The 18858-nt window shown below is 16.9% G+C and overlaps 6 protein-coding genes across 6 annotated transcripts in view; 2 read left to right on the top strand and 4 right to left on the bottom strand.

The window, feature by feature from the left end:
* PGAL8A_00221900 (conserved Plasmodium protein, unknown function) overlaps positions 1-2827 on the bottom strand; it is a gene marked incomplete at both ends in the record, with an annotated part of 6352 nt that extends 3525 nt beyond the window's left edge. Inside the window, 11 exons of the mRNA XM_028670934.1 lie at positions 119-222; positions 356-466; positions 566-760; positions 889-947; positions 1075-1127; positions 1576-1743; positions 1871-1949; positions 2134-2275; positions 2344-2476; positions 2594-2712; positions 2821-2827. Coding sequence (XP_028527637.1) covers positions 119-222; positions 356-466; positions 566-760; positions 889-947; positions 1075-1127; positions 1576-1743; positions 1871-1949; positions 2134-2275; positions 2344-2476; positions 2594-2712; positions 2821-2827 — 1170 coding nt within the window. The remainder of the gene's footprint in view (positions 1-118; positions 223-355; positions 467-565; positions 761-888; positions 948-1074; positions 1128-1575; positions 1744-1870; positions 1950-2133; positions 2276-2343; positions 2477-2593; positions 2713-2820) is intronic.
* Positions 2828-3833: 1006 nt separating this feature from the next.
* Positions 3834-5620, top strand: PGAL8A_00222000 (conserved Plasmodium protein, unknown function; the record flags this gene model as incomplete). The annotated part of the gene is made up of 2 exons (XM_028670935.1): positions 3834-4927; positions 5146-5620. The coding sequence occupies 2 exons, from the start codon at positions 3834-3836 to the stop codon at positions 5618-5620; spliced, it is 1569 nt and encodes a 522-aa protein (XP_028527638.1).
* Positions 5621-8423: 2803 nt separating this feature from the next.
* On the bottom strand, positions 8424-9888 carry PGAL8A_00222100 (cytochrome c1 precursor, putative; the record flags this gene model as incomplete). The annotated part of the gene is made up of 2 exons (XM_028670936.1): positions 8424-9533; positions 9814-9888. 2 exons carry the CDS (start codon positions 9886-9888, stop codon positions 8424-8426), a joined length of 1185 nt encoding a protein of 394 aa, XP_028527639.1.
* A 3043-nt stretch (positions 9889-12931) lies between these two features.
* GAPDH (glyceraldehyde-3-phosphate dehydrogenase, putative) lies at positions 12932-14229 on the top strand (the record flags this gene model as incomplete). The annotated part of the gene is made up of 2 exons (XM_028670937.1): positions 12932-13015; positions 13300-14229. The coding sequence occupies 2 exons, from the start codon at positions 12932-12934 to the stop codon at positions 14227-14229; spliced, it is 1014 nt and encodes a 337-aa protein (XP_028527640.1).
* Positions 14230-14523: 294 nt separating this feature from the next.
* Positions 14524-16521, bottom strand: PGAL8A_00222300 (conserved Plasmodium protein, unknown function; the record flags this gene model as incomplete). The annotated part of the gene is made up of 1 exon (XM_028670938.1): positions 14524-16521. The coding sequence occupies one exon, from the start codon at positions 16519-16521 to the stop codon at positions 14524-14526; it is 1998 nt and encodes a 665-aa protein (XP_028527641.1).
* A 1057-nt stretch (positions 16522-17578) lies between these two features.
* On the bottom strand, positions 17579-18496 carry PGAL8A_00222400 (conserved Plasmodium protein, unknown function; the record flags this gene model as incomplete). Its single annotated transcript, XM_028670939.1, has 1 exon — positions 17579-18496. One exon carries the CDS (start codon positions 18494-18496, stop codon positions 17579-17581), a length of 918 nt encoding a protein of 305 aa, XP_028527642.1.
* Positions 18497-18858: the final 362 nt, after the last annotated feature.

The following is an 18858-nucleotide window of genomic DNA, read 5'->3' on the forward strand; positions in this document are numbered from 1 at the left end:
AAAAAAAAAAAAAAAAAAAAAAAAAAAAAAAAAATGTTGTTTTTGATTAAATGGTATAAAAAGAAATTTTATATAATAATTTAAAAATGTATATTTATTAATCTATTTATTATTTTACTTCTTTAGTTGTGATATCATCTATTTTTAGATAAATTAAAAGCTGTGTTAAATATTTCATAATAATAGTAGAAATTTCATTATCACATTTGGAGCTGGTTACAACTTAATATAAATAAATTTATGTGTAAAAAAAACATGTTAATATATAAAAATAAAATATTATTAAAAATATGAATTTATATTAAATTAACTAAAGAATGAATACAAATTTTTATTTTCCGTTTTTTTCAGAAACCAGGAAAAAATAGTTTCCACAAATGATAAAATTGATGAGCTTTTAGAGATATAATCAAATTAAAATTTTCATTAAAAAGTTTTAATTGATCTAATATTCTGCTTATTAATTCTAAATAAAAGAAAAAAAAAAAAAAGAATTTCATTTTCATTCAAACGAATTGTTCTATTAATTTAAAAAAGAAGAAGATTGTTTAAATTAAATTATAACCGTATTTTTTTAGAAGACATATGATATAAAATTTTTCATATAAATTATTTATATTTTCATCATCATAAATATAAAGATTAGAAAATCTATATAAACTATTCATTTTTCTATTGCAACTTATAAAATATTTTTTATCTGATTTTTCTATCTCATAATCAGAAATGTTTTCTGATAATATATCAAATATTATTTCATCTATATTTTCATCTTAAAAAAAAAAAAAAAAAAAAAAATATATTATACTTATGTAAATTATATGTATATATTTTATGATTTATTTGATTTTTAATTAATATTTTTCAAATATTTTAAAGTATTTTAACCTTCATAATATTTTTTAGGCATTTTCTGCTTTTCATTTTCATTTAATTCTTTTAAGCTTCTAATTAATTTAAAAGAAACAATATAAGACAATAAGAAAAAGAACAATTTAATACTTTTAATTTTATGTTAGTAAAAATATATTTTCTATATTTATTTATTATTTTATTTTTTTGTTTTTCCATTACCTCATCAATGTTAAGGGTTCTATGTTATTTTTACTTTTTACAAATGAATCTAGCTAAAATAAATATATATAAATAAACAAAATAATATTTCTTTAGATTTTCATAATTTCAAGTAATTCTTTTGAATTATATTTAAAAATACATAATTATAATAATTTTCTATTTATTAGGCGTATTTAAGAAAAATTATTTTACTTATTCAATAATTCTTTTATTTATTTTAATTTTTTTTTTTTTTTTTTTTTTATATTTTTGTTTGTATATTAATATATTTTTATATTGATATTTATTTTTTTTTTAAATATATTTAGTTAAGCATATATTAATTAATTTATTTATTTATTATTTTTTTTAATCTATCTATTTATCAATCTATGAATTTATTTTATTTTGTTTTATTTTTTTTTAACTTATAACATTTTAATTTTATTTATTTAATAAATTTTTTTTTTAGGCTTTTTTATTATAAATATTATTTATATTATTCTTTATAGTTATTACAGTTTTTATGTCAGTATAATCTTCATAATTTCTAACATCATTTATCGTTATAATGCTACTACTTTTTTCTAGTTCATTAAATAAAGTTATATCATTTAGACTCAATTTTTTATTTTTGTTTTTATTTTCTTTTTCTTCTCTTTCTTTTTCCTTTATCAATGCTTTATTCTAATAAAAAAGAATATTAATTTAAATATAATTTTTATATTTTGTTTTTCTAACCAAAAATTCAACACAATATTAAAAATACTATATATGAGAAAAAAAAAAATATATATATATAATTGTGAGTTACATATTCTTCTTGTTCAATTAATTCATATGTACAAATAAGTTTTCTTTTCTCATCTATTATATCATGAACATTACTTTCTCTATAAGTTAATAATATTAATATATAAATTATATTTACATAAATAAAAGAATAAATAAAAATATTTACATATATGAAAAAAATAAAAGCAAATATATATTTATATATTTAAAAAAAAAAAAAATAAAATAATGAAAATATGCTAAAAAAACAATTTATATAAAAATGAAAGATTTGCAACTCACCGGACTTTCTGAGTTATCGTAGATCTAGCGAAGGACGGAATTTTTAATTTGTTATCTTCTTCTTTTATACAATTATGTTCTTTTTGATTTTTTTTTTGATTAAAATATTCGTATAATTGAATAAACAAACTAATTATCTCGTCTGAAAATATAAAAAAACATAAAATGTATATTTTTTTCTCTTTTTTATAAAATAACACATCTTTTTACTTTTGTCTGAATTAATTATAGATGTTTCATCAAACGAAATATTTAAACTTGTTAAAGTTCTTTTTATGATCAACCAATTTTTTTTTTTTATCTCTTTGCTATAACCATTTTCTAAACTATTCATATTAATACTCTTTTCAAAAAAAAAAAAAAAAAAAAGTGTATTTCATAAAATTTTATAAAAGAAGATAAAAATTAAAAAAAAAAAAGCTAAATAAAGAAAAATAATTTAATTTAAAAAATAAAATACTTGCGGTATATATATGTTTATTATTTCTGAAATGATAATTCCATTGCTAGCACTTTTTATGTTTTTAAAAGAATGAGATAAATTTAAGTATTGCAACCATTTAATAACTTCTCGTGGTACTACAAATAATTAACAGCTTGTTTATATTTATTATTTACAAAAAAAAAAAAAAAAAAAAAAAGATAAATAAAATGTATTAATATATGAACAAGATATAAAAAAATTACATTCCATTTTTTTGTTTATTATTTATATATCTATAATATGATTTCAAATAAAAAGTTCTTATAGAATCTGTAGCGACTTAAAATTTCTCATAAATTAAAAATGAAATTTTAATTAAATGTTTCTATTTTTTAAATTCGTATGATTTATTAAAAATAATATATATATACACATATGGTAAATTAGAATATTAATTTTGTGATTTCTTAAACCTTTTACAATTTTTTATTATAATTTTATATTTCTACTATATGAATAAATAAAATAATTAAAATCTAGAATAATAAAATAATATGAAATATGTTATATATATATATATAAATATAAATATATACATATATTACATAAAATTTGTCTACAAAAAAGGTTCATTACTAACTAAAATATGTTCTTTATTTCATTTTTATTTCATATTTTCATTTTTATATTTATTCTTTTATATTCTTATTTATTTATAATTTAGACATTTCTTTTTAGTAAAAATAAATTATTTTTTTTTTTTTTTTTCATATAAATTTTTATTTTTTATAATTCATTTATTTTTTATTTTGTCTTTTTATAACTAAAAAAAAAAATCAAAAATATATTATAAATTAATTAATTATATAAATAGAAAAATAAAATATATATATAAATATTATACTGAGGAAAATATTTTTTGATATAAAAAGGGGGAAAAAAAAAAACATAAAAGTATGAATATAAGAAAATTAATTATTAAAGATATATATATATATATATAATGTGTAATATAGAAAAATTCATTTTATATAAATTATTAGAAAATGAAAATAAGACAGTAAGAAATATACTAAAAAGAAAGTAATAATAATTTGATTATACTATATACAAAAAAAGAAAAAATATACACATTATAATAAAAATAATAGAAATAAAAAATAAAATTAATACATATATATATATATATATATATATGTATATTTTCTTATAGATAGAATTCTTTTCAAATTTTGCTTTTTTTTATTTTTTATAATTTATTTATATTTTTTAAAGTATGTGTATGTTTTGTAATCATGAAAAAAAAGGAGGATTTGAAAATACAGCAATAGGAACTTGGTCAAAAGGAATTAGTTTAATTTTTTGTTCTTCTATGTTTTTATTATATTTCATGAATGAAGATGAACTTACTATATATAATAAAAATATACAAGATGGAGAATATAAAATGATTTATTATTTAAGCATTTATAATTTAATTGGTGCATTAGTTTTGTTATTATTTTCTATTTTAGGGCATTTTGTATATAAGCCTCTTTTACGGCCAATTTATTTAAGTTCTTTTATTGTTTCTTTATTTTTATTTTCTTCTGGTGTTTATACCACTTCAATAAGTAAAAACATTTCATTGAAAATTATAGGAATAATGGATGCTCTTAAATTTCATCCTGATTACATGATACTTAATAAAATAAATAACTTGGGTATTAGTAGTGATGTTATTATGGCAGAAAAAGATGCACATCCATCTCATATTGATCCATTTGATAAATTTCCTGATACATCATCTTTTGATGCATCGAAAGTTTTAGAAATGATAAAAGATCGTCAATCTTTTCTAGAAAAGAAAAAAGAAATGCTATTAAAAACCTTAACTAAAGAAGATTTAGTAAAAAGTTTTAAAGATATAAGAGTTTCTGAAGATACTGCTTATAAAAAACTTTTAGAAAATACTTTATTAGAGTTATATGATAAATTAAAAAGTGTTCATTTAAATTTTGATGTATATGATAATTTTTATAAATTTTTAGAAACCAACACTGCTGCTTTTATTACAAACTCTCAGAAAATAAAAAGTTTTACAGACAATTTTCAGAAAATTGTTAATGCCTATAATAAGTCACTTTTTAACACATTAAAATATGAGTTAGTAAAGCAAGATAATCAAATAATAAAAATATATTTAGATTCAATTGATAAAATAAAAGGAGTAAAATTAAAAAATAAAAATGCAAAATTAGAAGAATATATAGATGATTTGAAAAAAAGAAATATACTTATTGTATCTTCTGTTTTGTTACTAATGTCTTTTATTTATATTCATAAGGGAGCAACTTTAACAACAGAAAGTTCTATGTCAATAACTTTAATGTAACAATATATTTATTTCTATAATTAATTATTAATTTATGTAATTATTTAATTATGTATATATATATATATATATAATTTCTTTATATACTTTTTAATTGTTCAAATAATAAATCATTATTAATCCTGTAAATTTTTACTTAAAATATTGTAAATTCTTAATTATTTTATCTTCTACATATATATATGTAAATTTTATTTTTTTTTTTTTTTTTTAGCTATGTTCCTTCTATGTCCTACTTAATTACTTTGGCATGCATTTTTGTTTGCAGTGGAATTTTTTTTTTTTCCATAATAGGACTAATATTATACATTTTTAGTTTGATCTTAATATTTTTTTTAATTTTTTCTCAGTGTTTTTGTGAACGTTTATTTAAGTTATTTATGGGATTTATATTTTTATTTTTATTTTTTTTTTGTTGTTTAATTGGGTATATTTTAATTGAAGATTTTAATGAAGGATCCAAAATTTATAATGAGTTCAAAAAAAATGATTACAATGATTTTTATTGGGTATTATTAAATAAAAATACTTATGAGCAATTTAAAAGTTTTATTTTGTTCTCAAATGGACATATGTTTTTGATATCTATAGCTTTATGTGTTTTTATGATAATATATTCTTTATATTCTACTTTTTACAATTTTCGTTCTATTTGTGCTCGAAAAGAACAGCTTGATAATTATGTTTAATATATATAATGCATTTTTATAAATTTTTAATATTCTCTTAAATATTATATAAATATATTTCTTTATTTTGTTCAATTTTTAAATTATTTTCAATATTTTTTCTTTTTTTTTTTTTTTTCTTATTTTATTTCTTAAAGAAGTTATTTTTTTACAATTCTATTATATGCTTAATGCACTGCCATTTATTCTCTTTTTTTTTTCTCCATAAAATTCTACATTTCTATATTTTATTATTATCTTTATTTTTATTATTTCAATTTTTAAGTTATAATTAATTATATATATTTGTATTTCATTTATCCTTGTCATTATTCCATCCTTTTTTTTTTTTTATTTTATGATTACTATTATTACTACTTGTTCCTTCTTCATAATTCTACTTTTTCCATATAATCCATATTTTATAAAAAAATTTTTTTTTTGAACATTTGAATAATGTTAAAATAAAATTTAGACATTTTTTTTAAAATATAAAAATATCAATTTTTACTAATAATAAATAACTTACCCAGCTTAATCCTCTCTCTCATTAAAAAAAAAAAAAAAAAAAAAAGAACAAATAAATTATTAGTATTAGAAAAATATCACTTAATTTAGAAAAAAACTATTATGAGATAATTTATATTCGTTAAACATGTTAAAGTAAAACTAATGCTACCTTAAAAAACGTATATATGATTAAAATATAAAATTCACAATGCTACTAATTTTTTTAATTTCAAAAATAAAAATTATAAAATTATTTACTTCATATTAACATTTAACTATTAATTAATAACAGAGTTTGATATGTTTTTCTCATATTTTAAAAAAAAAAAAATAAATAATGTGTAAGTAAAATAAAAATCCTTAATTTTTTAAAGTAGATAATAAAAGTGAAAAATAAAGATTTTTTTTTTTTTTATTTTTCATATTATTTATTTGATACTTTAAAAATTATATTTATTTGTTTGTGAGTTATATTAATAAAAAAGAATATTCTTATAATATAATATATAAAGAAATATTTTGGAAATTTTCCACTAATTTCTTTTTACAATGTAAAATTTCATTTCATTACTGAATGTTTACTTTGCTAACAAACATTCTTTTACTTTTTTTTCTGTATATAAGAATCAAATTTCTTGAATAAAATTCATTTTTTATACATTTTAATAAAGGTTTAATTTTGGTTGTATGTGCATATTTTTTTTTTTCTTTACATTAAGCTGTATATATATTGAACTATTTTTGATTTATAATTATTATATCAGATTATTTAATTTTAATAGTTAATATAAAGTTTTTATATATTTTTTTTTATGATTATTATATTTACTTTTGATAGATTAAATATTTTTCTTCTGTGTACAAATAAAAAAAAACAATATATGATTAATATCATTTTAATATCCATAGAATATTGAAAATCATTACTATGTATTAATGTGCATTTTAGAATAAACTACCCAACTTTACTTAAAAACTGTTAGTAAATATAAATATATTATGAGAATATTACAAGAAAATACTTATTCATAGAATCAAAAAAGAAATAAAAATACTTTAAATTAAATGTATATAATATATATATACATAACAATCGAATAATAATTAAAAAAAAATATATATATTCACATTCAATAGAATAAAAGGTATAAAAAAAAAAAAAAAAAAATAAATGAATTAAAAAAGAAATACATTACAACTATATATTCCAAAAAAACATATTTTTCATAGTTGTAACTTATACTTTTTTTTTTTATTTTTAAATTACTATACATTAAAAAATTGATAAAGTATATTAAAATAATTTAGATATTTTTTTTTTTATAAAAGAATGGATTAATATAAAAGTTATTTTATTTATATTCTTCATATAGGATAAAATATTTTATGAAACTATAGAAACATTTAAAAAAGTCATAAAAAATTATCTCATTTAAAAATAAGAATTTCATTTACACACATTATTCTCTAAAATGTTAAAAATATTAAAAAGGGCATTAACAAAAAGTTGTGATAAAATGTTTACAACTTAATTTGTCTTTCACTTTTAAATTAATTATATATATATATATAATTAGATTCTTTTAATTTCTAGTTGTATTTCAATATAAATGTTTTTATAACGTATCAAAAAAAAAAATTGCATTTATATTGCTTTAAAGATAAAAAGCATTATGCTCATGTTATAGATTTTTACTTAAACTAATTTTATAAAATGAATATATAATATAAAACTTAAAAAAAAAAAAAAAAATAAAAATAGTATATTTAAACACATAAAAGAAAACATAATATATATTTTATAATATAAAAAAAAAAAAAAAAAAAAAAAAAAAAAAGAAAATAAGAAAAATAACAAACAAATTTTTTTTTTTTTTACACTTATATCAAATACTTTTTAATAAAAAATTACTATTAAATTATAAAAAGATAAAAATTATTTTAAAAATAAAAATATATAAAATTATTTGGGAAGGATTTTTGAAAAAAATATTAAATTTATAAAATGATATCTCCATAATTTGTTAATCTTCATTAATTTTTTTAAATCCTAAAATGATTCTATTTTTATGGAATTATACTTTATAAAAGAATAGAAAACTTAATCAGAGTTATAAATTAACATTATATAAAGTAATAAAAATAATTATAAATAGTATTTTTAATTTATATATAATTTTATTATTACTTCTAATAATTATTCTTTTCCTTTAAATTAATATATTTAAAGAAATATATATATATATATATATGAATATGAGTAAATAAAAAAAATCTTTTTTTTTTTTTTTTTTTTATCCTACGTAGATAATTCTTATAGATATTTTACTTTTCCAAAATCAATTCTTCTGGTAGCATAAACTGTCCAAAAAAATCTTTGCCATACAGTCATTAATACCATTGCAACAAAAGCACCACAAATTAATTTTAGTGCTGTTAATTTTCTTTCATCATGTGTAGGTTCCGTTGCCCAACATAAAAAGTTTACTACATCTTTCGCCATTTGAGAAACATTACATGGTGTCCCATCTTCATATTCAATCATATCATCTTGAAGTGGTGGTGGCATAGATATAGATCCACCAGGAAAATATGTGTTGTAATACAAGCCAGGTCTTAATACAACTCCTTGTGGTGGATCACGATAACCTGTTAACAATGCAAATAAATAATCTGGTCCATTATGTCTAGCTGATGTTATAACTGATAAATCTGGTGGTACAGCTCCTCCATTTGCATATCTTGCTGCCTCATCATTTGGATATGGTTTTGGAAAAGAATCTGTTAAAATGCCTGGTCTTGTAAACATCTCTCCTTTATCATCAGGGCCATCTACTATATCATAAGATGCTGCTATTTGTTTTACTCTGTTCTCAGGATAAACTTCATTAACTAAATGACGAAATTGTAACTGTTCCATCGAATGACATGTTGCACAAATTTGCCTATAAACCTCAAAACCTCTTCTTACACTTGGTATATCATGAGAATGAAAAAGTGATTTAAACCAAAATGGATAATGTGGAGGATGTGGTGGTTCTGAATCCATACACCATGCAACTGGTCTTGATTGAAAAGAATTGTGTATGATAGTAAAACCAAATGCACATAGTAAATAATATTTTAAATTTAAATATTTAAAATTTTTTCTATTTTCATTTTCTTCATCGGTATATGGTTCTAAATGATTTTTCAATCTATCCTGACTTTTTTTATCTGGTAAGTAAAAGTCACATCCTTCTTCTAAGGTTCCTCTACAAATCTGTCTTTTATAATCTGTGTGACTATTTTTATAACTATCATTGGGTTTTAATTTATCTAATATGTAGAAATTTAAATTTTTTATTCTATTATTTTTTATTTTCGCTTTTGATATATTTCTTTCAAATTCCTTATTCCATGATTTTATTAAATATACTCGAAACTAAAAAAAATTAAAATTTTTATTGGAATTTTTGTATGCACATGTACATATAAATATATATATAAATATATATATAAATATATATATAAATATATATATAAATATATATATAAATATATATATATATATACATACATATATATATATTATTTAATGAAAAATAAAAATAAAAATAAAAACTATATAGCATGGTTTAATGATGAACTATATAAATTTTTAAATTTATTTTTATAATTTCTTCAAATATTTCAAAAGAAATTTAATGTCATTTTATATTTACCTGATAAGGAAGTTTTAACCATATTTTATCCTTGTATCCTGGAAATAAATTATTCAATGCTCCACCACCGGCCATATTTTTTTAGGCCTTTAATACTTTTAATCAAAAAAGTAACGATAAATAATAAATTTAATTAATTTATATTGTAATTAAATTTATCATTTAAATGCTTATAGCTATTCAAATTTATGAATTTTTATTTAGATAAATCTATATGTATTTAATTATATCTTTTTTCATACATTCATAACAATCACTTTTTCTTTTTTTTTTTTTTAAATTGTACATGTATATATATATAAATATTAACAAAGTGAATTTTTTTATAAATTTTTTTATCAAAAAAAAAAAAAAAATTTTATAAATTTTATATTTCAAAATGTTTATTGTTTGTTTTCAAAGCAGTGTAAAATTTAATTTTTATTCATTTCATAATTATGCTAGAAAAAAAATTTTCTTTTATTTTAATTAAAATTATCAGTAAATATTTTAATCTGCATTAAAAAAATATAAAATAAATTATCAAAAAAGTTTCTAGTAAAACGGAACAATTGTAATTTATAAAGTTTATTCTTGTGTAATTTAACATATTGAAAGATTATTAAAATAAAAAAAAATATGTATATAATTTTTACAAAATTTTATTTATTTTATAAGTTTTATTATTATTTAAAATATTAAAAAACTTTTTATATATAAAAAAAAAAAATAAAAAGTTTTATGCTGAATGATTTGTTATTTTAGTTCCTTAATTAGTATTTTCATTTTTAATTTTTTTAATTAAATTTATTGAAATTATAAATTATAAAAATATTAATATGAAATATATATATATATATGATCATTGCAAAAATATATAGTCAAAATATGAAAAACTTGTAATAAAATAAAATGAATTCTAAGAACGTATAATGAAAAATAAAAGAATAAAAACATTGAAATATTTCAACATAGTAGTGAAATATTTATACATATGTTTATTTGTATATTTGTTGTTTTTATGAAATTATGTTTTTTTTTATTTAATAATGTGTAATTTAAAAAATTACTGGTTATTTAATACATATTTGAAGTATAAAGTTTGAAAATTATTTTATAAAAAAGTAAAATGAAAAGTTTCCTAATAATATTATTAAAATAAGATAATATTTTTAAACTAGTGTTTAGAGATTATATATGTTATAAATACATTTTATTTTTTTGTAAGCAAAAGATTATAATGGTAATAAATTCCAGTATCCATGCAACGGATTTTTTAAATATTTTTTATTAGAAAATGAGAAAAAAATGTCAGAATATAAATAATTGAAGTTTTTTGAAATGTATTTAATTTTCTTTATTTTTCTAGGATGCTATTTTCCTTAATTTTTTTTAAAATTCCCTTAATTTACTTATGTATTTGAATTTTTTTTATATACAAGGTGTGGTTTCATATATTTTAAATAAAACATAATAAATTAAAATAAAAATGTATAAATAATATATATGCTTTTTAAGCCATATGATCTACTATATACATTGAATATTTTAATGTCTAATATGAAATAAAAAATTTTTAAAATAATATCATTAAATAACACCTAAAAAATAATAATGATGAATATTTTACATTAAAATAAAATGACATACAGGAAAACTGTGACAAACGTATCTTATTTATAAATTTTTAATAATCCTAATTTATTGTACTTTGTGTTAACAAAAAATATATATTTTTTCATAATATTTCACAAATATAATGTAAATACTTTTTAACTTTTTTTATTATATCATTCATAATTATAAATAATACACAAACATACTATAATTTTACTTAAAATACATCTTCACAATGAAAAATAAAAAGAAATTTGTATTCCTATATTTATAAGTTGTAATTTATTTTTTAATTCTTCCAACATATAAAATTTTAGCTTAAAGTTCTCTAAAAAAAAAATTAGTTAAATGTTCAAAGATTAAAAATATTATTAATAATAATTCACACTTTTTTTATAGAAATAATTTTAAAAATATAAAGAAAAACTATAAAAAAATTGTTCTTATGTAAAATGCATATAGGCAATTTTATCAAAAAGAAGTAACTTTAAAACTTTTATTATATTAGAAAAATACCATGTATCATAAGAATAGTTAAAACCTTTTGAAATCTTATGTAAATTTATTTTATTTCAATATTACAATATCAGTAAAGAAAAATATATTAAAATTATTAAGTATTAAAAAAAATATTATATTTTAGTAGTTTATAAAATTAACATTTACATAAAATTATTTTAAGTTTATACCAATTTATATACTTCTCAAGGTTTAAATTTTACTGAAATTCACATATTTTTTTTAGTGAGTTCTTTTAAATGAGCTAAAAGTATTTATACTTTATAATTATTTATGCATGTGGTATAAAATTTATTCATTTTATGTATCCCTTTTATCCAAAAAATTAAATGAAGAGCATAATTTATAATTAAAATAAAATTTTTTACTTGGTATCGCAAATAACCACCTTACATCTATAAATATTGTCTCCTTATATATAACATCCATTTTTACTTTTATAGATCTCTCTTTTTTTTTTTTTTTTTTCATTTAATAACTAAATAATTTTTATATATGAATAAAACTTTTATAAAACACAAACCTTGAAAAAAAGAAAAAATTGTACGCTTACATGGAAAAAAAAAAATAAAAAAGGTAAATTTAGATAAAAAGAAATAATAAAAAAAAATTTATATTTGCACACATGCATGTCGCAATAATGCAATAACTAGATATAAAAATACATATATATATATATATATATATATATTGCTTGTATTTATATATGTGAGCGTATTATATTTTTTTTTTTTTTTAAATTTCTTAAAAAGTTCGGAATATATGCCTTTGAAATACAAAAACACTTAATTTTTAAGTGAAATTCAAATTTAAATATTATAAAAAAAATAATTTCATCTTTAATAATTTTTTTATTTATTATTTAAAAATTTATTTACATATTTCAAATTTTTTTTTTTATTTTTATATATAAATATTTCTTTTTTGCAATTCTTAATAGAAATTTTATAATTCATTAATTAAATATAATTTTCATTTTATTCATAATTAATTTGAATTAAATATGGCAGTAACAAAGCTTGGAATTAATGGATTTGGACGTATTGGACGTTTAGTATTTAGAGCTTCTTATGGAAACAAAGATATTGTTAGCTTTTTACTTGATTAAAGAAAAAAAATGATACACATATATTCATATATTAGAATTATTACTTATATAAAAAAGGCATAAATGCTTCATATTATTTAATAGCCTTATATATATTTAAGATACATTATTATATATAAAAAAATACATATATAAAATGATAGAGTACATTAATAGTAACATTTAAATGAGAAATATGTATAAATTTTAATATACATTTATTAAATTTTATATATATATACACTTTTTAAATGTTGCATGGTGATTTTTTTTTTTTTTTTTAGGAAGTTGTTGCTATTAATGACCCATTTATGGATATAGCACACCTTGCTTACTTATTAAAGTATGATTCAGTTCATGGAAAGTTTCCTTGTGAAATCAAAACTGATGATAAAAATTTATATGTAAATGGAAAAAAGATTAATGTACACAATGAAAGAGATCCAGCTCAAATTCCTTGGGGTAAATATAACATAGATGTTGTATGTGAATCAACTGGTGTATTTTTAACAAAAGAATTAGCAGGTGCTCATATTAAAGGTGGAGCAAAAAAAGTTGTTATGTCAGCACCTCCAAAAGATGACACACCAATTTATGTTATGGGAATTAATCATGAAAAATACAACCCAAAAGAACTTATTGTTTCTAATGCATCTTGTACAACAAACTGCTTAGCACCAATTGCTAAAGTATTGCATGAAAAATTTGGAATTATTGAAGGTTTAATGACAACTGTTCATGCATCAACATCTAATCAATTAGTAGTAGATGGACCATCAAAAGGAGGAAAAGATTGGAGAGCTGGAAGATGTGCTTTAACTAATATTATTCCAGCTTCTACAGGAGCAGCAAAGGCAGTAGGTAAAGTTTTACCAGAATTAAATGGAAAGTTAACAGGTGTTGCTTTTAGAGTTCCTGTTGCAGATGTATCAGTTGTAGATTTAGTATGCAGATTACAAAAATCTGCCAAATATGAAGATATTGTAAGTGAAATCAAAAAAGCAGCTGATGGGGAATTAAAAGGAATATTAGGATATGTAGAAGATGAAGTTGTATCTCAAGATTTCGTACATGATAGTAGGTCATCAATTTTTGATGTAAAAGCTGGCTTAGCATTAAATGAAAATTTTTTCAAATTAATTGCATGGTATGATAACGAATGGGGATATTCAAATCGTATTCTTGATTTAGCAATTCATATTACAAAACATTAAATACTATAAAATAATCCTTATATTTTTTTTTTTATCAAAATTAATTTAAAAGTTCATAAATTTATCCCTTTAAAAAAAAAAAAAAAAAAAAAAATTAAAGTTATTATATATATATATATTTTTCTATTGTACATAAAATATTCTAATATAATGTTTTAAAAAATTAATAAAATATTAGTATTAAGAAACTGCACAGTAATTATGTACGAATGTAGATTAGCTATTAATCATACTATTATGTACATTTTACATTATATACATTTCAATATAAATTAAAAAGAAAAAAGAATTTTTTTATGAAATAAATATTATTTTTTTTATCCTATTCAAGAAGGAAAATTTAAAAAAATATGGATTTATATTGGTTGCTGCAATAAATTTGATTTTATTAGATTTATTTAAATAAATACTCATGTAATGTATTAATAAAATATAAATATTTTTGTAAACATCTTCATTTTGATCATCTTCGAAACCTTTATAATTCTTATTTTTTTCAAGAAATATATCAATATTGTCAAAAATAATTATGGACGGTTGATTTCTTAAAGCCATTAAAAAAACTTTTTTTATATATCTGCTATTTTCACCAATTGTTTTATTTATTAAAAGATGATTTTCGAATGGAATTATTCGCACATTTTTAAATTTATAAAAAAATTTTTTTTTTGCTATAAGATGAATTTTTTTTAATTGAGAATAATACTTAAAATATTTTTTGTTATTAATATAATTACTTTTATGAATGGTCTTAGTAAAAATGGGTTGAATATTTTCGCTTATATATTCATTTTTTATATTGTTACTTTTACAAATTTTTCTTTTATCAATAAATAAGCTTTTATAATTTGAAGAAATTATATGAATAAGGAATTTAATTAATGTACTTTTTCCTACACCATTTTCTCCATATATTAATAAAGTATTAGGAATATTAATTTTACTGAAATAAAAGTGAATATAATTTTTTTTATCTGAATTATAGATATTATAATGGTTATTTTGATAATCATTTTTTAGTATAAACTGCTTTCTAATTTCTTTTAATTTACTAAATTTCATATATTTTATATCTTTGTGGTTTATATTTACACCACAATTGCTTATAAGATTACATGGATACATATTGTTTCCATTAATAGTACTATTATTGTGTTTATCATTATTAAAATTGCTTTTTCTACAATAATCAATATTATTTGTGTTTTTATTTATGTTATAAATTTTATTATTATTTTTTGAATAATTAACATTTTTAGATAATTTTATATGTTTTTTAAGAAAAGTGTTTATATAATCTTTTATAAAAATAGACGTATAATAATTTGTACATATATGTTTTAAAATATTATTAGCTCTACAACTATAAAGAAAAATGCATATTTTTTTTTTTTTTTTTTCACTTAGTATATATTTGTATTTCTTGAGATACTTAAAATCCTTTAAAGAGATTAAAAAATTTAACAATTTAAAATTTTTTTTTACAAATATATATTTTTCAACTTTATTTTCATTTATTCTTTCAAATCCCAATTTCTTTTTTTGCTTATTTTCTTTGTTTTTTTTAAAATTAAGAAATTTAAAATAGTATTTAAAAAAACACTTGAACATATTTATATCACCATTTACAAAATCTAATCTATCACTTAATATTTTATATATTAAATTTATAGATAAGTTATTTTCCTTATAACAAAGATTAATTCTTTTATTTATATTGATATAATAAAGAATATATGTATTATTAAAATAATCAATATTAATTTTATAATCAAACAAATCATCATATAGATCAAATATATCATTAGTTTTATGAAAACCAATAAATTTAACGCAATAATTTTTATTTAAATTTTTCAGTAAACTATTTTTTAAATAACAAAATGTGTTATAAATATGCATATTAATATCTTTTCTTTTGACTTTTTCCTCATCATATTCTTCAGCTAAGTTTACACTTTTTCTCTGTTTTATTGAAATAACCCATTCATCAAAATATGGTAGAAAAAAAACAGATTTATAAATTTTATTTCTTTTAATATATTTTATGAAATCTAAGAATATTTCTTTTAAAAGTTTTGGAATATTTTCAGAATTATATATGCTTACAATATCAACAATACATGTATATATATTTAAATCTACTTTTATAAATTGTAAAATATTATTATAAGTTTCATACGAATTGATGTTGCTACATTGAATACATGTAAATATGTTTTTATTGTTTTCAATCAAATCTATAAAAATTTGAATATTATTTATGTTATCAATATTTTTTTTATTCTCCATCATTGTATATATAATATACACTTAATGTTTTTTTTTTTAAAAAAATTTTAAGAATCTAAAAATTGTCATATTTTATATACAAATTTTTATTATTAAGAGAAAATAAAATTGCTGAAAAAAATTGTAAATATTATATTTAAAATAAATCAAAATTAAAAATATAAAAAATTTTCAAAAAATAATTTTATATTTTAAAGATTGATCTTCAAATAAGTTTTTATTTTAAATTTGAAGATGCTACAAAAAATTAAATAAAATGAAAAATAAAATATTATAATTCTATAACAATTATAAAAATATAATAATCTTGTTTAAACTTTCTGTAAATTTCTTTTTTTTTTTTTTTTAAATATTAAACAATTTTTAATGAAATACATTGATTAATTGTTTAAATGTTTTTTTTTATTTTTTTTCATAATTCATTATTTTATAATAAATTCTAAAAATTTAATAAAGTTTTTCTATTGTTTTTTACAAAAAATTTTCAATGTTTAAATATATTTTTATAAAAAATTATTTTAATGCTGAAAACAAAAATAAAAAATTAAAAACTAGGATTAAATATCAAGATAAATTTTAAGAACAAAAAGAAATAATTAATAAACCATATAATTCTTAAGTATAAACACATATATATGTATATATGTATTATTTATATGAGTATTTTTTTTTTTTTTTTTAATATTAGTATATATATATATATATATATTTTTATTAAAATTTAATATTAATATTTATAATAATAATTATTAAAAAAAAAAAAAAAAAAATAATAAAAAAATTAAAAAATATCTGAATAAAAGTGTATATTAAAAAAATAATTTATGAGTAGACAAAATCTTATTTAATTACAATAAAAGAGAATTTTCTTTCATTTTATTCTATTTAAAAAGGTTCTTCCTTTTAACATATAAAGTATTTTTATTTAAAAACCATTTTTTTTTTTTTTTTTTTTTTTTTTTTGCCTATTTTTAAAATTTAATAACAAAAAAGGTTTTTCTCAATATCAAATATTTATATTATATCTTTATTAAAATTCAATTTATTTTTTTTTTCCTTAACTATTTTTCCATTGACATTCTATTCTTTTATTGATTTCTTCAAATAATTCAATAGTGTCTGGTTTATTTAAGATTGAATCCTTTGCAGAAAAAATGGAGGTATTTTTGAAAGCGTTAATAATATTAATCATATGGTTTTGAAAATTTGATATATCAATAATTTCTTTATCATAATAATTTTTTTTTAAATTTTCAAAAATATATTTATATATTTCATTATCTTTAATAAATAATCTTAAAACATAATTGACAATAGAATAATTATATATATTCATATTGAATACTGGAACCATACAATAAATAATTCTGAGCATTAAATTACTTGAAGATTTAAATAAATGAAAATTGTTTTCAAATAAATTTTTGTAACTTTCTAAGAAATTCATAATTTTATTTAATTCATTAACTGGTGTTACAATTTTTTCAAAACAAAAACCTGAGTGAGCCAATGAAACAAAAACATCTATTTCTATCTGTCTTATATTAAATTCATTTATTTTATTTTTTAAATTTGACATTTCTAAAATTTCCTTAAAACATGTTGTTTCATTTATTTGTTGCATTCTAGAAGCAACTGTTAAACAACATATTCCCATTATTTTTAAAACATCTTTTTCTAAATTTTTTTTTAACAATTTAAAAATAATTACATTTAAAAATCTATTATTACATAATAAAACTTTTAATGCATCACAAGCAACATATGCTAATTCTTCATAATCATTTGAAAATAATTTTTCAGATATGACAAAAAGCCATGTCTTTATATTTACGTAATCATTATATGCGCAATTTACTGCTTCTAGTCCGTTATAAAATATATCTTTTAGATTACAATCTTCTAAAAAATTTTCATGTAATTTTATTTTTCTTGTATTTGTAATTATTTCTCTCATACTAATTACCTTTTCCATTTTTTCTTTAAAACAATCAAACAAATAATTTTAATTCGAATAAATTCTTTATATTAAAAAAAAAAAAAAAAAAAAAATTAAAACATATATACATATATATATATGTACACAACATATGAGAAAAAAAAAAAAAAAAAAAAAAAAAAATTAAAACCTATTAAAACAAATTATTTTTTAACCAGAAATTTTTTCACATTTTATTTCTGTTTACTCAATAATGTTATTCATATTAAAAAAAAATATATTTATAATTATATATTTTATTTATTTTTATATATATTACGAATTAAAAAATTTCTAAAAAAAAGATTTATAATAATTAATTAAAAAAAATTAATCTTAAATAGGGGATCATAATGTCA

This window comes from Plasmodium gallinaceum (genome assembly GCF_900005855.1).
Source record: "Plasmodium gallinaceum strain 8A genome assembly, contig: PGAL8A_v1_76, whole genome shotgun sequence".
NCBI lineage: Eukaryota > Apicomplexa > Aconoidasida > Haemosporida > Plasmodiidae > Plasmodium > Plasmodium gallinaceum.